A 21527-nucleotide genomic window follows, 5' to 3' on the forward strand; every position below is an offset into this window, starting at 1 on the left:
ACATCCCACAACCATAAAATAAGATTGGACCTGGATGCCTCCAGAGTTCATCTTCCCCAGCAAAACAGCAAAAGGCACAGAAGCCACCCCACCCCGTCCTTGCCCAACCAACCACATTCACAGAACTCACTGCAGCACAAATCCCTGGCCATCTGCTGAGTGAACAAGCCCCCTGTGGGGTCCTGAAGTTAAATAGGATACCTACCGGAGGGCCAGGAATTATGTGTGCAAAAACTGGTACTGCAAGGAAACACACACTTCCACACCCATAACAACAGCCAGTGTTGATTACATCATCACCCTGTGTCATACATGATTCTAAACCCACATACACACTAGTGTATTTTATGCTCACAACAACCCTGCAAGGTAGGTACTATTGACACTCCCTTCTACTGATAAAGAAACCGAGGCACAGAAAGGGTAAGTAGCTTGTTCAGTATCACGCAGCTAATAAGTAAGGGCCAGGGTTCAAACTGAGGCAGTCTGGTTCCAGAGCCCATATGCTTAACAAGGATAGTACCCACTGAACTATCTCTTCAATCTCTTGACATCATAATTTGTTTTATTTGGATTTAAAGAATCAAAGGGCAGTTTGATGCACATGAAAAGGAAGTCCCAATTTAGCAGATCAAAGTAAAAATATTCTTACTGGTTCTTACTACAATGTTATAAAGTAGCAATAAAATCCTTCCTTCCTTCTGCCCACCCCCCCCCAGCTCCACCTTCTCTCCCTCTTTCTTTCCTGACGTCCATCCATTCACCTAGAACAGAGAGGGGTTTTCAGACCCTTGGGATCAAGCAGTTCCTATGTAGGGAATGAGAGGTCTAAAAAATTGGCCAGTACCCAGCCCCATAGGAACTTTAAACAAAGTCCCTACCCTCCATTGGATTTTAGAAGAGCATCGCTACTTTGTAAACAATGTTGAAAACAGCCACTCTTGATAATGAAAATGAGCTGGGCGGTATCTGGCTCGCATTGATAAGTGCCAACAAGGAGGAAAGCAGTCCTCACCAGGCCCTTCTCTTTCTCCACCCAGGAGTGCCACCAGGGCACCACCCTCTGCCCCCACAGATCCTCTTGATCAGAACCCAGGGAAGTGTCTATCAAAATCAGGAAGGGCTGTGCCTCTCAGGGTTAAAGTTGCAGCCTCTCTGGTCTCATAATTTTCAGGTATTGATCTCATCTTTAACTTCACTATATTCTTCACTCAATGTGTTCCTCTCACATAATTTAGTTCTTCCTTTGTTTCATTATTATTGTTGTAAGCTGCGTCAAAATATTTAGAAAGTGACATGCGGGTAGCTGTCAAAATAAATAAACATGTAGCTCTACAAGCATATTTTGAGCACCTACTAAATTTTGCTGTGGATCAAGTGGCTTATCCAGAGCCAAACCAGTAAGAGGGGCGAGGTCAGGTTATGTACAGACACCAGCTCCTCCAACAGCCCCCAGTACCCAGCTCTCTTGTGAATAGTCCACTGAACGGTTCTGCTCATTTCATAAAAGTCCCTTAAGCACATTTTCCAATCACAACTCTGGACAGCTATTTCCCAGCCTGAGGAAGTTACCCCTGAGTAGAATCTTCCAGAAGACCAGAGGAGGAGAACTGTGTGTGTGTGTGTATGTGTGTGCACGCGTGCGCGTGTGTGTGTGTGCATTTATGTTTGCAACAAAATTTTCTTCAAATAACTATGCTTATTTCTCTCTATGTACCTTGATCAGTTCCAATTCCCCAGCCATACCCTCCTCTGTCCATTTCTTGATGGTGATCTCTTTCCTTAGAAATCAGTGAGAATGGGCAATAGAGCTAGACTGGGCCAGCAGGAAACCTGAGGGTCCTGGATGGTCCTGCTGGGAGGCAGGGGAGTGGAGGTCTGGCGTTGTGGGAAAAGAAAAGGGTGCTCCTTGGGTGCCAGGGTGGGAGCCACCCGCTGTGGGGTCCCGGGAGGGCTGGTTCAGGATGCAAGAAGCAAGCCTGTTCTCCTCTCTGCCCGGATGCAGCCCTTGTCTGCCAGTCAGCCGCTTTCTCCCTGGACGGCAGTAAACCTGGCAGATTGCACATCATCACAGACCTCCTTCACCATGTGCGGGGAGGAAGCAGCCTCAGACTTTAGTGGGTCACAATCTGCGAGCAGAAAGCTCATCTCGGGTCTGTTCCTGTTCTGCCCCTAGATGCTCCCAGCTCTTGATGCAGCGTGGGGAAGGTGCAGGGACCAAGCTGCGGGCACCCTTCCCCCCCACCCAGTTAGCCAAGATGAGAGAGTGACTGTAAGGACTGCGGATAAGTGCCTCCCCCAGCATCCCGGCAAGCCTCACAATGCCACAGCAGAGTTTGGCAGATAATTGTGCAAGAGGCAATTATCAGTCACGCACATTCCAGGAAGGAGTGTGGTCGTCTGATTTTCAACAGAGCTGCCAGGGGAAATATGAGACATGGCTGAAACCATCGTGGGGCTCTCACCCCAAAATGAGCTGCTCTTCGAAGCCTGTGGCTTTATGGCTTTGAGCTGAGAGAGGAAGAGTGACAGAGAGGAAAGCTGAGAGATGCTGAGAGATACAGAGAGAGAGAGAGGGAGAGAGAGGAGATTAGTCTTGCTTCTGGCACAAACATTCCCAGGGGACCTTGATATTTCTTTCCTGTCTAGAAGAATAACCAACAACCAAAACCCATCATCCTTCATATCTGCCCCCGTGGCTTTCACAGGCCTGCCTTAGCCATCTTCCTAAAACACTGATTTGATGAGGGAATGGAAAAACATGTTAATTGTCTGTAGGCTTCAAGTGCAGCGCAGAACAGTGCCCAAATTCTCCTTGATTACATCAACATATAATGGATAAATAAAATGCAGTATATCCGTACACTGGAAGACTACTCAGTCATTAAAAAGGAATGAAGAGCTGATACATGCTACCATGTGGATGAACTTAGAAAATACTCTGCTAAATGAAAGAAGTCAACCACAAAAATCACATATTATATGATTCCATTTATACAAAGTGTCCAGAATGAACAGATCTAAAGAGACAGAAAGTAGATTAGTGGTTGCCAGGAACTGGAGGGAAGAAGAAGGGAGGAAATTGGGTGTGACTGCTAGTGGGCATGAGGTTTGTTTTTGAAGTGATGAAGACGTTCTAGTATTGGTTAGTGATGATGGTCACATCAATCCGAATATACAAAAAGCCACTGAATTACATACTATAAAAGATGATCTTTATGGTTTATGAATTAAAAATGTCTTCTCTGAACCCAAGGCACAGGGCACAGTGAGGGCTGCACTTAGCAGAGCAGGGAGAGCTCTCTGTTCCTGGGCACAGGCTCGCAGCATTGTCCCCGAAACAGGACTCAACAGACCCCAATGAAGCTCAAGTCTCGGGGTACCTTCCAGAGGATCTGGGAGCCAGTCAGCTCACAAAACTAGCACTTATTGCAAGTTGGAAGGAGAGAGAAAGCACTCATTCTCTCTAACACTCCTCCCATGCGTTAGATAATCAGATTAGCTCAGAATCCTGAATGGCCCTTCTCCCCAGGCCTGTCCTCAATCACTCATGAGAGAAGGTCCTGGGGCTCTCAGTGCATTGCCACACAGACTGGCAAGTTTCCCCCAAGGGCTGGGCCAAGAAAATGCCCAATGAGATGTTTCTTTATTATTTGAACTCACTCCCACATCTCCAAATCCTGTCACTGTCTGATAAATCACTTGTCCAAAATGAATATTTTCTTAAGCATAGATTCCATGCTTACCTGTAAATTTCACAGTATTATATAAATGCTATTGGAGCATCTCTGAAACCACAACTATGATTATCCTCAAGGCACGTTGGATGTAATTCCAGGAACTGTTGGTCTGTGCTGCAGGGAACAGACATTTACAGAGAGATGAAGCATACATTGGTGGCTCTGGTGAATAGGATAATGTGGACTGGTGTGTGTGGTTTTAGATAAATGTGCTAAGTGATTGGTTCTCGTTCCTCACAGCCACCCCTCGAGTGCCTCTCTGGCTCCGTTGCTCCATCTGAAGAGTGAGGGAAAATACTCGCTGGCAGAATTCTCTAGAACATGACTCACTTCTTCCATCACTGAAACTTTACCGTTGAGAAATGTTCTGATTATTATGATTTTCTTCTGCCTATTTATTTTATTTATTCTTATTTTATTTGGCTGTTTATTGAACTGAATTGGGAACAGAAGGAAAACTACCAATAAAGTCACTTTATCATTTTTGAGTATTTCTAAAGACCAATCTGGGGAAGAAAGGAGTTCAGCATCAAGAACAAAGTTTGGGGTCGTCTGTGGACTTGGGTCCCTACAACCCTGGCTGCTGGGACAGGAGCAGGCCCATGGTGTGAAGGGAGCATGGGCCAGAAGGACTTGGCCCCAGGTTTGTCACTCACGTACCCAGCAGTCCTGGGGAGATCCTGTTCAGGGCCTCCGTTCTCTACCGATGAAAGGAAGCGTCTAGAACAGGTGACCTGCTCTAGGCTCCAGGCTGTCTTGCATCAGGGAAGCATTTGTTGACTCCACACCTACCAACCAAGAGGACAAAGTTTCGGAGCACTGAGTGGCTGTCCTCTCGTGTGTCACCTGTATGTAGAGGCAGCAGCAGGCTTACTGCTGAGATCTGTTGGGTACGTACAGAAGAGGTGTGAGGATCTCATCTTCACCGAGGTCCCAGTTGCTTTGGTGGATAACACTATCTACACATGTCTGAGGAGGGCAAGCTGGGTGGGGACATGGGTGCATGTGGCCCAGGGATGCTGGGGGCTTAGTCAGGTTGCCTAGGGACAACCCAGAAAACCCAGGTTCACAGAGGACCTCTGCCAGGGCTATAGGGCGAGTAGCATCACAGGGTCCTTCTGAGCTGTATGGCCATCTTCTTCCAACGGTCAAGCCAGGGCTGCTTAGCACCAGAACTTTCTCTCCCTCCCTAAAAGTACCCATTAAAATGCAATCCTCTGTGTCCTCCTCCCCCAGCCTCCCACCATTCTGCTTTCTGCTCTATGAGCTTGATGACTCCAGGTACTTCACCTAGCTGGAACCACATGGTGCTTACCCTTTAATACCTGGCTTATTTAACTTAGCAAATATCCTCAAAGTCCATCCATGTTGTATAGAGTGTCAGTATGTCCCTTCTTTTTAAGACTGAAAAATATTCCATTGTATGTACACACACACACACACACACACACACACACACACACACACACCATGTACACAACACTTTCTTAATCCTTTCATCTATTGATGGATATTCGGTTGATTCCATATCTTCACTAATATGAATAAAGCTGCAAAGGACATAGGAGTGGACATCTCTCTTTGTCATCATTTCCTTTGGCTATTACCCAAAATTGGATCGTTGGATCATATGATAGTTCTGGCTTTAATCTTTTGAAGAGACTCCATAGTGTTCTCCATGATAGTTGTACCAATTTGCATTCCCACCAACAGAACCCAAGGGTTCCCTTCTCTCTGTGTCCACTCCAATTTTTGTTAGTTTCTGTCTTTGATGATGGTCATTCTCGTAGATGAGAGGTGATAACTCATGTGGTTTTGATTTGCAGATCTCTGATGATTAGTGATGTTGACTGTTTTGTTGTTGTTCATTGATCTCTTGGCTACTGTAAGTCTTCTTTTGAGAAATATCTAATAAGGTTCTGTGCTCATTTTTTAATCAGATTATGTTTTCTTACTATTGAGTTGTTCAATTCCCTTTATATTTTAGATACTAATCCATTATTAAACGTCCGCTTTAGAAATATTTTCCTTTATTTTTCAGGTTGTCTCTTTCACTCTGTTGTTTTTTTTAATTTTATTTTATTGTTTATTTATTTATTTTTTTCTGTGCAGAATTTTTTTTAGTTTGATGCAATCCCATTGGATCTGTAGATCACTTTGGGTGATGGAGACATTTTTCACAGTATTATTACTTCCAATGACACAGGACACTTTCCCATTTGTGTTTTATAATAATTTTCAGTATACAGATCCTTCACTTCCTTGGTTAAATTTATTCCTAAGTATTTTATTTACTCAGGTCTTCTCCCTTTTATTCTTGGGCTAGGTAAAGGTTCATCTACTTCCTTTATCTTTTCAAACAACCAAATCTTAGCTTCATTCTTCTTTCCCATTGTTTTCTACTTTTTTCAATGATCTCTTTTCTGATATTTATTATTTCCTTCCCTTGGCTAACTTAGGGCTGGGTTTTTCCCTTTTTCCTTGTTTCTGTAGGTGTATGATTAAGTTGCTTGTTAGTGATGCTTTTGTTGCATCTCATAAGTTTTGGTGTGTTCTGTTTTTATTTTCTTTGTCTTAAAATGTCATTTTTTATTCCCCTTTTGATTTCCCTTTTTAAATTATTTACCTATTTTTTTTTTGGATGTGCAGTGCTTAGAATCAAACCTGGTCCTCACTAGGCAAGCACCACCCCTAATCCACACCCCCAGACCTCCTTTTGATTTCTTCTTTGCCCCACTGGTAGTCCAGAAGGACATCTTTTGATTTCCACCTTTGTGGACTTTAACTTTTCTGCCATTATTGACTTCTAGTTTCATTCCAATGTGGTTGGGAAAAATACTTGATAGGATTTCAATCTTCCTAAATGGGTTAAGAATTGTTTTGTGGTCTCATATATGATCTATCCTGGAGAATGTTCTGTGTGCACTAGAAAAGAATATGTGTTCTGCTGTGGTTGAATAGAACGCTCTGAGTTTGCTAGGTCCATTTGATCTATAATGTTAACTCCATGCTTTCTTTATTGATTTTCTGTCTGGATATTCTATCCATTATTGAAACTGGAGAGTTGAAGTCTCCTATTATTATTGCATTGCTATCTATCTCTTTCTTCTATTCTGCTAATATATTCTTTATATATTTAGTGACTCCAATGTTGGGCACATATATTTATGACTTTATCATTCTATAATGACTTTTTTTTTCTCTTGCAACAGTTTTTGTCTTAAAATCTGTTTTCTCTGATGTAAGTGCACTCACTTCTGTTCTCTTTTGGTTACTATTTCGTGGAATATCCTTTTCCATTTCTTCACTTTCAGCCAGTTGTGTATCCTCAAGACTGAAGTGAGTCTCTTGTAGGAATCATACTGTTGGATCCTGTTTTTTAAATATCCACTCAGCCCTTCTGTCAAACTTCTGAGGCTAGATCAGCAGGAACTGTCCAGCACTGAGACTGACTGGGGCTCTCCTTCACCCCCACGCAGGGCACCTCTCTCCATAGTGAATGGCACAAGCTATGGAGAGGTTACAAGGATAATGTGAATCCACCTTCCCTTCCTCTCTAATGTGTCTCTTCCTATCCAGGCCTTGTAATCCCTCACCTGGATTCTTAGCTCTTGTGAAGGAATTTCTGTGTCTGGATGGTTGTTCAAATTCAAGTTTCAGTGACGGAAAGAGTGCTGCAAAGTCATCATCACCATCTTGCTGAGACCATTCCTTGTTGCCTGGCATGATCACCCACATGATCCCACTACCTAGAACCACACATACTTGGTAGACACTCCAGTAAAGCTTGCTGATTGAATGAATCCAGGTGATGACTCTATTTATTGTCTTACCTTGGATTTGTACTGGGTCATGCTGCTGGGCGTTCAGCAAGCTTAGCTGGGAGCAGCCAATGCCTTTCCCTCTATGGCCACTAGGGGGGCAGATGTGTCATGTGTTCAGACAACACCAGTTGGTTTGGCGCCGCCTATAAAGTCACCTTGGGTGTCTGGGCAGAACAGAATACTAAATGGCTCTGTCAGGATCCGTCTACCTCACAGGTCACCATAGAGGTACGAGGTGCAGAAAGGGCATAAAATGCAAGTCCTGTATGCTCATGCTGAGTGCAAAGGGTGAAACTAGAGTGAGCTCCCTTTCTCTGCTGCCCCTGCAGTGGGGATCCCAAGTCATGTCACCTTTGGGGAAGATAGGCTTGGGATCTGCTTCCTCCATTTCACTCCCCAAAGTGAAAGAGGCAAGGATTCCTTACTAGAAAATTGCCAAAAAGTAGCAACAGGCCTGAGCAGTTGAACAGAAGGAAAAGGACCCCTTTGGGGGCCCATGAGTGGGTAGGGGTCAGGATAGGCGGGGCCAGGGCCAAGCTGAGCTTGTGTGTGAATCCTTGTCCCATCTCAGCTGATCCTCCAGGCACCTCTGGGAGGTGAGAATCATTAGTCCAAATTTTCACATCAGGAAACTGAGGGTCAGACTGGTTAGGAAACTAGTCCAGAGTCTCACAGCTGACATGGGACCAAGCCAGGCCTCCAGCACAGGGTAGGCTGGTTTCACAGTTTCTGCCCTGCTCTCCGTAGGACTGCCAATCAAGAGGAGACCAAGGCTTTGGAAATGAGCAAACTCTGGTGGTCTGGGGGAAGTTAGTGGAACCCCCAGGGGAGATCCTGGTTCACTGCTAAACATCCCTCAAATCTCATGTAATTCTCATAGACAGTCAGCAGAGGTGGGCAACTTAATCAAGGAAATAAGGAAAGTCAAGGAAACAGGAGTGGTCAGGTAAAGTGCACTGCCCAGGGCTGACCACTCATAAGCAATAAAATCTAGTGACTTTTTTTACTGGGGGTCAAGCAATGGAGGAGAACACATGCCATCCATCTCCTGAGTCCCAGGGGCACTAGACATGCTCAGGACTTCTCTGTTTCTTACTCTGGTTCCTCCTGTGTACCGTGGGAGGCAGTCACCTCCACTACCCTTCACCCGGTCTTCAAGATGCCAATTAGCCTGCTCCACTCAGGCCTCGAATGAAAAGGTTAGAGACATAAAGAAAACCAAACTGTGGGCCTAAAAAAAGAAGGGTGTAAATTCTGAGTTTTTTTTTTTTCAAGGATTTTGATAGAACATGAGGGCTTTTTGGTGGTGGGTTTTTTTGTTTTGTTTTGTTTTGTTTTGTTTTTTGCAGTGGGGAGGCGCAGGGTACTGGGGATTGAACTCAGGGGCACTTGACCACTAAACCACATCCCCAGCCCTATTTTGTATTTTTTTAAATTTTTAAAAATTTTTTTTAATATTTATTTTTTAGTTGTAGTTGGGCATAATATCTTTATTTTATTTATTTATTTTTATGTGGTGCTGAGGACTGAACCCAGGGCCTCACACATTCTAGATGAGTGCTCTATCACTGAGCCACAACCCCAGCCCCCCTATTTTGTATTTTATTTAAAGACAGGGTCTCACTGTGTTGCTTAGCACCTCACTTTTGCTGAGTCTGGCTTTGAACTCATGATCCTCAGCCTCCTGAGCTTCTGGTATTACAGGAGTGCAGCACTGCACCCGGTGAACAATGAGTTTTCATAGAACAAATGCTAAGTATTTTCCTTTTTTCTTCTTTCCTCCTCAACCCCTACTCATTTTGATTCCAGGAAACAAACAGAATCAGCCGAGCGCTGGCCCCATGCTAGGCAGGGGTGAGGCCAGGGGTGGGGAAGCTGGGCCCCCGGATGGGAAGAGCAGCAGCACACAGGTTAGGTGAGAGTGAGGGTCATGCTGGGACACGTTCTTTCCACTTGATAGCTATGAGTGACCTCAATATTGGGACGAGGCTGTCTGAGGAAAAGTCTCCCATGTCCACCATGGGCTCCTGGTCGGAGAAAGTGACAGGGCACCTGGATCCACAGAGTCCTCACTTTCTTAGGGCCAGGTTTATGTTTCCAGGTGATGAGATGGCGATGGGGCTCCATCTCCCTGTGCCAGTTCCCTTCCTGTGGGCTCACACAAGGAAGGGACAGGTGGCAAGGGACCGTGTCCTCCTGCCCCATTAACTGACAGGCATCTCTCCTGGATAAGAAAACATGGATTTCTTTATCTGAAGCACATGCTCCGACCCCTGCCTGCTCAAGCCAGCACCACTGCTTCTCCTACTGCACCTGCAAGAAAGCTTTCTTCAGCTGATTCTCCTTCTCTAAGGCTCTCAGAGGTCTCCAAGAGTCCTCCTGATCACAGAGGTCAGCAGCTCCCAGCCCTATTCTCCCTAATCAATTGGAAAAGGGAAGATCAGGTCATCACGGATCAGATGGTCAGAAGCACACAGGTATCCGACTTCTTGGATTCAGGTCTTGCTCCTGAGGCAGAGGTTACTGCATTTTAAGGATGGGTTTTCATTTTAAACTTTAACACAAAATTTTCCTTTGTGTAATGGCTCGGATGGGAGGTGTCTCCCAAAAGTTGCTGACACGTAGTGGGTGCCCCTGACACTGCAGCGCTCAGGAACCTCCACAGGTGCAGGCTGTTGTTGCTCCCAAGTGTGATGATCTGCGATCCTCCTTCTCTTGCCAGAGGATTCTCTGATCCTGACAGAAGCAGCACCAGCCCCTGATGTGGGGAAGAGGGGAAGAGAATGCAGATGGGAACAGGGTAGAGCCCTCAGGGTGACCCCTTGAAGGCCCTTCAGCATATGAAATCAGTAGCCAATTAGAAAACTAAGCTTCAGGTGGCTTCTGATGGGGCCGGACGCAGATGATAGGTACTCTGCTTCCTGTGTGTTATGGCTTGGGTGTGAGGTGTCCCCCAAAGGCTCCCAAGCGAGGCAATGTGAGAGGGTTCAGAGGGAAATGATGGGGTTGTGAGAGCCTTAACCCAGTCAGTGTGTTAATCCCCTGGTGGGATTCACCGAGTGGGAACTAGAGGCAGGCGGGGGTGTCTAGAGGAGGTGGGAATTGGAGGGAGTGGCTTTGGTATATATTTGTATCTGGAGAGTGGAGACCTTGCTCTCTCTGCTTCCTGGTCATCATGGGAGCTGCCTTCCTCTGCCCTACTCTTGTGCCTTGGTGGTCAACCTCGCCTGGAGCCCCGAATGGAATGGAACCTGGTGTCTATGGACTGAGACCTCTATAATGGTGAGCCTCCAAGTAAACTTTTCCTCCTCTACAATTGTTCTGGTCAGGGTCTTTTAGTCACAGCAGGAAAAAAAAACTGACTAAAACACTTTGTGACCTGAAGCTCCAGACCACTGCCACCAGAACTCTGTCTACCCCAGAGGTCATGGAGGGCAAGAGCACCAGGCCTGATACCATGAGAGGGGTTCCAGACAGGGGAAGGGAGCTCACAGCAGAACCTGGGCATCTTCCCAGGGGCTCTGTGGATGGCGCCCCTGGTGCTGGGCATCAGCTGCCTCAGCAGGCGGCCCTGGGGCTGTGCTGTGGAGAGCCAGGGCTGAGAGGTGGATGTTGTTCCTCCAAGGGCTCCTGTGTTGAAAACACAGACCCCAGGTGACAGTGTTGAGAGGGGCCTGGTGGGAGGTCCAGGGTCAAAAGTGATTAAGGAATCTCCCATGGAATTCTGATTACTTTGTTTTTCCCCATTGATTCTTTTTAATTATACATGACAATAGAATCCATTTTGACATGATTGCAAAAGCATGGAATATATCTTGTTCTAATTCCAACCCCAGTACCTCTTCTTTTCCTTCCCTCTCTCAACCCCCGGCTCCCTTCCCTATATTGATCTTTCTGCCATTTACCCATAGTTTGTTTTTAATTAATTTCTTATGGATGTACTCACTGTCTGATTAGTACTTGTGAGAGGATTGTTATAAAAGCTGAGCATGACCCCCATCCTACCTCTGTCTGGCTTGTTTTGAGATGTGATCCTCCCCTGCTCCCACCCCACATATGCTCCCATGGCCTGCCAAGGGGGCTTCACCAGAGCCTGCTTTGTGCTGCTTGGACTTTCAACTCTAAAACTGTGGACTTAGTAAACCTCTCTTCTTTATAAAATTAGCCTTACTCAGGTATTTCATTCTTGCAATGAAAAGCTGACTAATACAACCAAGTTCTAGAGGTGAAACTTATTTGCCTGGCCCAGAGTGTACCTGGGATGCATGGAGTTTTGATGAAGCATACAAGCTCTACACTTCTTCACCCCAAAGTCAGAGAGAAAGAGGGCCAACCAATCTCCAGACCTAAGCAAACCATTTCTCCTAAGGAGCCTCATCTATAGCAATAGGAAATGCCCATGGGTGACCTGCTCAAGTGATTCTATGACATTTAGCACTGGTATGTAAGTTGTCCACAAAATGACCCCAACTATGATAGGCTACTTTGGAAGTCTGAAACTCATCAACACTTGACAAGCACACTTTGAATGTATCCAAGGAGAGAATGGCAGGTTCCTTGAGTCATGAAAACTTAAGTGAGTCTCATCCTCAGGGATTTCTTAGAGTGGCCATTGTGTGAGCTCACCCAAGGTCTTGTTCTCTCTCCTCCCTGCCTCAGGTGCATAACCCTCCTCACCCTAGAATGTTCAGGTGGGAGGAGGCCTTGTTTAATTCCCTCATATCCCATGCACACCCAGACAGGGCAGGGACCAGGCTCAAAAGTTCACACAGGACTCAGAGTCGGAGAAGAGACGGGAGCATAATCCTGCTCTCCCCAGACACACTCTTCTGACCTGTCAATTCCCATCTTTCCTTTTCTGTTTCCCTTTACTGCCACCTCCACCTCCTGACCTCCACTGAAGTGGTCTTTCCTCTTCCTTCCAAAAAGCATGAGAAAGGAAGGACATAAAGAATCAGACAAATAAAAAGATGGGGAGAGGAATCAAATTAACATTTTATATGATAAAATGTGCCATTCCACATCAGAGCAAATCCCTAAAAGATGGAAAATGTATTGCCTTTCTGTTCTGCATGAAATGATTGAGGGCGCTGTGGAAGGAAGAGTGAAGACGTTCCAGACCCTCCACCAGTGTTTGTCTCCTGCATCACATGTGTGTGCAGATATGTACTCATGAAGCACGAGGCTGGGGAAAGTCAATTGACCTAAGTCTTCCCTAGAGAGAGACCTTCAGAGTATCACTCATGGAAGCAAAGGACTTATAACTGTTGCAGAAAGGTATAAGCCCAGCCTCCAGGGTCACATAGTAAAACTCCATTATAAACAGATTTTAGGAAGACAAAGCCCAGAGAAGTGAAGACACTTGCCTAAAGCCATCAGAGGAAGTTAGTTCAAAATCATAGGATAGAAATCTGCTCTCCATGTACTGTCCAATGGAGTGATTAATACAGTTTAGGAATGATTTTGCCTGTGTTTTCCACTGGTGGGCACCAAAATCTTTAAAATAAAATGAAAACAGAATGGAAAAGACAGAGTAGAATAGAATAGAATAGAATGGGGTAGATGAAATTAGAAGGCAGGATAAGTGTTATTTCCCAAAGCATGTGTTTCACATGTATGCCCATGTGGGCACATGGACACACGTGTATATTCACTCACATGTACACAGGTGTGTGCCCTCTGCGTCAATGGATCTGCATCACAAAACGTTTGAAGGCTACTAGTTTAGCCTGGAGGTAAAGTATATAGCCCTGGTTCAAATCCTGGTTCTCAGTGAACTTTTGGACAATTGCTTTTACCTTTCTGAAATTTGGCTTTCTATAAATTGAGGATAGTGATAGAGTCTATCTCACAAGATGCAGGAAATGAACAGACACAATCCATGTAAGGTGTGAATCCAGTTCAGGACACCATGACACTGTGACACGGTAAATGCCAACTATTAAATACACACAGGCTGGTGTAGACGTGCGCGTGGGCATAGACAAGGGATGTCCAGGTAGGTGTGAACATAGGGGTAGGTGTAGGGAATGTATCTACACATGCATATAAAGGATCCAAACTCCAAATGAAACAAAAGACCCCAGCAGTCGGCCCCCATAAAGACACCAGCTATGTGGGAGGAATCAGTGATACTAAAGGAGACACCTGTCCACGAGTAGGGTCCGCACCTGAAACCCATCATTCCACCATCCGTGTTCAAGTGCTGCCTGGTGCCTGCTTATATAAGCGTGTTTAAAGGGTTGGTTCCCTCCACAGGAGAATGGGCAGTTTGGGGTCACCTGATCAAGAAGGGGAGAAGGGGAGATCGTGAAGATGAATCTTGCCTCCTTACTTACTCTGCAGGGCTTAGGGGTCACTGTCTTCCTCCATCAGCTGATTCCTCCCGGGACAGCTGGAGAAACGAGGGACTGGGGAATTTGCTGCCTCGGGAGACATGCAAGGGGGAGAGCTGAGGGGCAAGGATGCTGCTGCTGCTGTCGCTGCTCCATGGTATTTATCTATTTTCTGTTTGAGAGTAAACTCTTGGCCCCCTGAGGAAGAATGGAGTTGGGGGAAGGATGCAGAGCTTGGAATCTTTTGCATCCAGGGACGTGAGTGGGATTTTATATTTAGCGGATGACTCACCTCCAAGCTCATTAGTCACTACCTCCCAGCTCCATTCTGGCAGGCAGGATGCTGGGGAGCTCAGTGGGGTGAGATCAGACAGGATGTTGGGAGAAAGAGTGAGAGAGCTCCGGGGGGAAGAGACTGGGAGACCCAAAGGAGAGGAAGGGAGATTAGGGCCCCAGAGCTGAAAGCACAGAGCAAGTCAGACTCAGCAGAGGAGTTCCAGGGCAGCAGGGGACACGGGCTCAGCATGGCCTCATGGACCCCGCCCCAGGGGAGGGAGAGAAGAGGAGGGCAAGGCCCAGGGCACCTGGATCGTCTCCAGCCCTCCAAGTGGTCATCTGTCACTCTGCAGGATATTCATGTGCTCAGGCCTCCTCTATGGGCTGCCCACGGCAGTGACTGTCTAGTGGACAGTCTAGCACAGTCTAGTGGCCAGAGCAGAGTGTCCCTAGGCTGAAACTGGGTCAGAGGCTTGAACAGGGCAGATAAAGACAGCATTGTGAAGGATGCTCTGTGTCATGAGAGGGAAAGGAACCTGTGGGGTTTAGGGCCAAGGATCTCAGCATGGACTCGGGCCACCTGTGTCAGAAGACCTGGAGAATTCCAGCACCTTGAAGTGCTAGCCCCCATCCAGGCCCTGTTCCACCTGACTTCCTCTGGGCGGGTCCAGAGACGCTGCCCTCATGGAGTGCAGGTGCTTCTCAGGCATAAACAGGGGCAAACCCCAGGTCTACTGCTGCATTGCAGCCTCCAGAGGCTCAACTTCTAGTGGACGTGGGATGGGAGCAAGCTGATGGGCTTCTCTGAGCCTCAGTTTACCATGAGAAATGTGAGGTGCCCACTTGAAAAGGATTGTTTGGATTTTTTCAATAAAGGAAAGGAATATAAAGTTAGCTTATTGTGTTTTTTTTTTTCTCCAGAAGAAATCTACATACTTCTTCATAGAACGGGGTCAGGCCACGGGAGAGAAAAAACAAACCCAACCAGATCCCCAGCTTCAGCAATGGCAGATGTTGTCCTGAAGCAGACTCCCTTTCTCACTACGGCCCTCATGGTAGGTATCTCACTGCCAAGGACAGGAGAAAGAGGCTGAGCCGTATCCATGGCTGGGCAGCCATCACTAACTGTCAGGACTCGAATTCAGGCCCAGAGCCCACATGTGACAGCCCTTCCAACCATCACTTCCCTCTGTACTAGATTCCTCCAGGTCACTTAACAGACCTACCAGGCCCTTGCAAATATAGTCAGGTATCAGCTTTGCCCTCAGGCCAGCCCCTCTTTGTTCTCCCTTCTATCCATCATGCCCCTAATTTTGAAAAGGCTCCTTTAGGTTCTCCCTGGACATTTGGCTCATTTCCTTTAATTCCTGGAGCTTTGTAAAGCTTTATAAAGTTTCTTCCTGACATTCGTGGCTTTCCTGGACTCTGGGCTCCTGAGAGCCAGGGTTGTGACTTTTAACTTTTCTGCATTTGTCATAACTTAAAGATCTGTACCCAGAGAAATAGCCCTCATTGACAGGTAGACAAGCCAAGCATCGAGCGTTCTGGAAGGGCCCCAGCTAGAGCTACACATCCCACCTCAAGTCTTTGCTGCCTTCTGCTGTCCATAGAGGTGACTGGTGCTCCTCGTCTGCCAGGGGCGGCTGCTGGCAGGAAACGAGGGCTCACCCCTCAACACAAAGCGACAACATCCTTACTTACCCCAAACCTAGCAATGCAAGGAAACATGAGTAACCCGGTTACCAGACAGGTGCTGGCCATCCAAGTGGCTGAGGCGCGACTGTGGCCTGGCATGCGGCCGTCCTCCTACCTGCAAACGATAACCTTGCCCCTCGTGTTTTTAATGGTGTCCGCACCCATTGTGTCCTCACAATGGTACCCCAAGAAGCGGAGCAATCTGCCCCCCTTGGTAGGGAAGGTGCACAGACAGGGAGGGTGGCTGACCCAAGGTCACACAGCAAGTTGGTAGTTCAACAGGATTCAAACTTGGGCCCTGGACCTGTCCTCAGCTCCACCACTGGGAGTAAAGATGACCCGCAGCTCTCAGGCCCCCGCTGGGAATGGGCAGAGGGGAAGCTGGGCTGGTCTCCTTCCCCGGAGCCTGCCTGTCTGGCTCACGTCTCAAACATCCAGGCGATGGGTGCCTGACCTGGCACTGTGCCCTGGCAGCCTCACACACCTCTCTGTGCCTGGTGTTGGGTGGTCTGAGGACAGCCTGAGGCAGGGGGTACAAAAAGCCACCTCATCCTCAGCCTGCACGGAGGTGGGGTGGGTCCACTGAGGTTTTTTTTCCTTTTTAATAATGTTATTATATTTTTATGCCTGTATTTTATTTATTTTCAGGTGGTGCTGAGGCTGGAACCCGGGGAGCGCTCCCCCAGTGGCCCCAGCCCAGCCCCTCCACTGAGTTTTAAGATCAGTGCTGACTCCCTGCCATGGGGGAGAGACCTGGTGGGGAGCGGAGCAGGAAGCAGCCCACACGGTCTGCCAAGGAGCCCCATAGGGACCCAGGGGCCAGGGGAACCTTGGCCACGCTGGAGGGGAAGGGCACTAGACTTCAGTGTCCACAGAGCAGGAGATCAGGGGCAAACGCTGTGGCAGTCCTAAATCGCCCCCACCTCAGGAATGACGGCCCAGGGACCCCTGTTTGGGGGAGAGCTAAATGACAGGGGCCAAGGAAGCCTGGCATCAGCCCCACCCCAATCACAGGTGGTGTGTCAAGGATCCACCCTGGGGCCTCCACTCAGCCTGCTGCAGCCTGCTCTCTGCCCCTGCACCCCTCTACCTGTTTGCCCCCCTCTTCCCGGCTCCCTCACACACTTGCCAGGCCAGCTCCATCCTGGGATTTCAGAGTTCCATGTCACTCAGCTCCTATGTCACCCAGGTCCCCGAACTGGGATGAATTTTCCAATTCACATGCCACCTGCTCAGTGATGCCTTCTCTCATCTCTCCAGCCAGAAGTCAGCCCTCTCCTGGTGTGATACTGCCACCTCTCCTAAGGACATGCCACATAGCCTGAGGACCAGTTAGACATTGAAGGACTGCTCTCCTAACATGGTATTTCAGTTTTTTCTTCCCCTGCACAAGGTTTGGTATATAATAAGTGTTCAATAAATATCTGTTGAATGACACACAAAATATTATCTACATATCATTGTCCTCTTCTCCTCATATCATGATAGACATTAATCCTTCTTCCAGACTTTCAAACAGGTAAGACATTAGGTAGAACTTTCCAACCTGAGCTCAAGGTTGTAAAAGTAAGGAAACTAAGCTATATCCAAGCAAAACATTCTCACTTGGGTTATCTCAACCAATTTCCAAGTCATCCCTAGAAGATAAGACTTATCATCTCCTGTCATTGATGAGCCAAGTTGTAACCCAGGGAAAATGGTGCAACTTGACCAAAGTCCCTGTGGGGAAGTAGAGGAGCTGGAACTCGAACCCAGAACTGTTTGATGCCAGAATCTGGAATCTTCCTGATGGGCTGGGAGGCTTCTCAGATGTGAGGTTCTGGAAAGTGTCACCAAGGCAATGTGGGGACCTCTCCCTCTTCCTCTTTATGATGGTTTTTTAAGGAGGAAAAAAGACTTCCTTCCATGTAACTTAGGTCAGAGTGGGCTTGAAGGCACAATGGGTGACATGATCTCACAGACTTACCTTCTTTTATGACTCATATTTTAAGACTTTGAATCAAGTGCTGTTCCCCGGGTAATGCACCCTAACAGTGAAACTGACCAAGCAGAGCATTCCTGTGGGATTCTTAAATCAGAGGTAGGTGGAGTCCAAGACCGTGTCTGGGTGCTTTGGCAGGTAGAATAAAGCCACAGTTCTCTAAAGAGGTAGGTGGTGGTACACAGGAGGAAGATTCTAGTTGGTGCATAAGGAAGAAAATTCTAGAAGTGACTGACAGGGAAAGGGAGTTTGCAAGGAGTCTCTTGGAGCTGAGCAGAGCAGGGAGTGGTCCTGGGTAGTCACTGGGGGCTCTTCAGCTGTTCCCAATGTGCCCCTCAGTCTTGGCAGCAGCATCACAAGAGAAATAGAAGAGCTGCATCCCAGGGACTGGCATCCACCATCACTGGCACGTGCTCTCCTGGGGCCTGACCTGATGCCTTGTGCCTACTGCAGAGGGCACAGAACCTGACTGGTAGGTGACAGAATCAGAGGTACTTATCCCTTGGAAAAGGGCCAAAGAGAAGCAGGTGGCCTCTTCCTGGTGATGGAGAGGAAATCTCCAGGCCCTGGAGAGGTGACCAGAGGCCTTGGCTCTGGGCGGAGCCAACTCCCTCCAGACAAGGACCATGTTGGATCAGCCTGGACCAAAAGGATTTCCCTGAGGGCTTCAGAGACCCCCATGAAACTTCCTCCCCTCAGTCCCACTTTTCTCTGGTGCCTCTGCCCATCCCTGCCAGCACCTGGCCCCTCCTCTGAAGACTTGCTGGGAGACGCTGGGGAGACCAGATCTCTGGACGTGGAGCCTCCAAGTGCCCCTGGTCTCTGACAGCCTCCAACCTGGCCTGGCCACAATCACCAACCCTTATGCCACAGTGGGATCAGCAGTCTCGGAGTGTCCCAGTCTAGCCCTGCGAATGCTCACGGTGCAGCCACACACCACTTCCCAATGGAGCCCCAGAATGCCCCCAGCTTTCCGGACACTCAGGTCCAGGTGGATTCAGAGCCTCGGAATCACCACCACCCTCAAACCCGACCCAGCCCGCTGCCAAGGGTCTGCACACCAAGCAGGGTGAAAGGACTTCCGGATGCCCCAAATCAGACCGCACCAACGGTCCCCAAGCCGAACCGGCCACCGCGAGTCCTCCCCATCCAGCCCGGGCCAGCTGCCCAGAACCAAGCTCCGCGCGACCGGCCTCAGTCCATGAATCCAGCGCAGGGCGTGGGGACCGGGGCGAGCCGAGCCCTGCCCGGGCGCCCTTCGGCTCCACGCTCCCGAGGGCCGAGCGGGGGCTGCACTGCAGCGGGCGACCAGCCCCCGCGAGTAGGGCGGGCCCAGGTGCCATCCGCGGCGGCCGGCGGAGACCCTCGAGGCTGGACCAGAACAGTGCGCAGGCTAGAACAGCACTCACCATAGCGCGCGTGCTCGGCTCTGGCCCGGCTCGGGCTCCCAGCTCGCGGCTTCCGGCTGGCGGCTCCGGCTCGCGGCTCCGGCTCCGACTCCGGCTCTGGGTCCCAGCGCGCTGCCCGGCTCCGGCTCCGGCTCCGACTCCGGCTCCGGCTCTGGCTCCCAGCGCGCTGCGCAGCTCGGACGGCGCGGCTAGTTGGTCCCAGCCTCCCGCCTAGCTCCTCGAGGGCGAGTGCGCGACTCTGGCACCCACTCCCAGGAAGGCGGGGCCCGCCGCGGGCCAATGGCGGGGCGCAGGAGACCGGGCGGCGCAGCCAATCACACGCGGAGGCCGGACTGCCCCTCCCGCCCCCCGCGAGCCCCTTAACCCTTGGCACGCCGGGAGCTCGAGTCCAGGGCTGCCTGGGGACCTAGGAGGGGCCTTCGCGGGCTCCAGCCTTGGGCTTTGGGGTGCAGAGTCCAGACCCGCCGAGACTGGCTTTGAGGGCAGGAGGAGTCGGGGAGAGGCTGTGTGGTGTCCGGTGCCGGGCGCAGGAATCTTGGCGACCTTTGTCTCCTGCCTGGCGCCTGCACTGGAGTATGACCCAGGGCTCTGCAGCTGCGTGTGTGTGTGTGTGTGTGTGTGTGTGTGTGTGTGTGTGTGTGTGTGAGAGAGAGAGAGAGAGAGAGAGAGAGAGAGAGAGAGAGAGAGAGAGAGAGAGAAGGGGGAAGGGATGGATTCTGCATGCCTGTGTAGACAGAGTCTTGCTAAATTATTAAAGCTGGCCATGAACTTGTGATGCGTCTGCCTCAGCCTCTTCAGGTGTGTACCATAAGGCCTTGTTGAAAAACTGCTAGCTTTTTTTTTTTTTTTAGTACTGAGGATTAAACTCAGGGGCACTCAACCGCCAGGCCCCATCCCCAGCCGTATTTTGTATTTTATTTAGAGACAGGGTCTCACTGAGTGGCTTAGTGCCTTGCTTTTGCTGAGGTTGGCTTTGAACTCAATCCTCCTGCCTCAGCCTCCCATGATACTGGGATTACTGGCGTGTACCCCTGTGCCTGGCCAAACTTATATCTCACTTTTTCTATATAGCAGGAAGAGAATGTAGAATATTGGCAATTTTGAGGGCATATAAGTGATTATTTGGGTAATGAATAGTTACAGAATTTTGTGTGTGTGTGTGTGTGTGTGTGTGTGTGTGTGTGTACATGTGCTGGGGATGGAACCCAGTAGGTCTGACCACTGGGCTACATCCTCTTTAGAATCTGAATGAGCCCCAGGGACAAACACTATCTTGTAAGGGACATCTGTCCAGGGGCAGGGACCTCCAGCCTTCTTTCCTGAGATAGATAAGGGGATTTTAAGGTGGGGGTGGAGGAGGCCCCAATCCCTTTTGCAGCCTCCTCTTCGCATAGATCAGGGAAATCCCGGTGCTTGGGTGGGCAGAAGCCACCAGCTTTCTCCTAGGTCATGAGCCCGACACACCCCAAACCCCACTGTGTTTTGGAGGCACCTTCTCTGAGTCCAGCAAGCCCCAGAGGTAAGCCCTCCTGCAGGACTGCTTCTGTGACTCTTGCAGAAAGCCACGCCTCATCCTGGGGCGGACGTCACATCTGGGATGTGACCATGCCTGGGCCACCCTGGCCATCAGCTGCCCTGGGTGACAGGTGTGTGCTGTTGGTGGCTTCTTTTCCTTCTGTTCAGAGGCAGACCACAGCTGATATGACATCTGATACTAGAGCCCTGCATCTTGCTGAGGTGGACATTAGGGTCTTGATTGATGTTGCCTAATGCAGACTGGAGAGCGGCCAGGGGGCTCTGCACTCACCAGGTGCTTTGAGCAGAGGAGCACCCCAAAGAGGAAACCCATGACCTCCACAAGAGGCTTTGCAGAGATCCAGGAAACTCAAGAGTCTTCCTCTTTGCTCAACCCTTTCAAGTCTCCCTCTGCAAGCTTTGGTTTTGACCGACCGCTAGACTCCTGCAACCAGCCACCACTCATTGATCCACTCTCAACCATGCAGACTGCCTCAAATAGTCATTTGCCTACACTCATAAAAATCAGTTTGTCTCCTTGTGCTTTAGAATTAAAATGTGGTCACTCCCTGGATCCTGAATTTGACCTTAATATAAACTACAATTTGGGACCATCTTGAGGATGCCGATCACTTGGTTCACAATTTACATTTGTTGGAAAAAATCTGCAAGTTTGTGCATTCCCATTACCACTTAATATGAGTGTTAAGTTCAGGTTTACTCCATTCTGTGTACCCTATTCACCCAAAGGG

At 48.8% G+C, this 21527-nt stretch overlaps 1 protein-coding gene and 1 long non-coding RNA gene across 2 annotated transcripts in view; both read right to left on the reverse strand.

The window, feature by feature from the left end:
* The window catches only part of LOC110597306 (uncharacterized), a 54824-nt gene extending 33715 nt beyond the window's left edge, over positions 1 to 21109 (reverse strand). The window contains exons 1-2 of the mRNA XM_078035785.1: positions 21068 to 21109; positions 19261 to 19498 (exon numbers count right to left, since the gene is read on the reverse strand). Coding sequence (XP_077891911.1) covers positions 19261 to 19498; positions 21068 to 21109 — 280 coding nt within the window. The remainder of the gene's footprint in view (positions 1 to 19260; positions 19499 to 21067) is intronic.
* Positions 3194 to 5350, reverse strand: LOC144372387 (uncharacterized). The gene is made up of 2 exons (XR_013432418.1): positions 4401 to 5350; positions 3194 to 3854 (listed from the first exon to the last, which is right to left on the reverse strand). It is a non-coding gene; the product is annotated as an uncharacterized LOC144372387 (long non-coding RNA).
* Positions 21110 to 21527: the final 418 nt, after the last annotated feature.

Source organism: Ictidomys tridecemlineatus, unplaced genomic scaffold (genome assembly GCF_052094955.1).
Source record: "Ictidomys tridecemlineatus isolate mIctTri1 unplaced genomic scaffold, mIctTri1.hap1 Scaffold_100, whole genome shotgun sequence".
NCBI lineage: Eukaryota > Metazoa > Chordata > Mammalia > Rodentia > Sciuridae > Ictidomys > Ictidomys tridecemlineatus.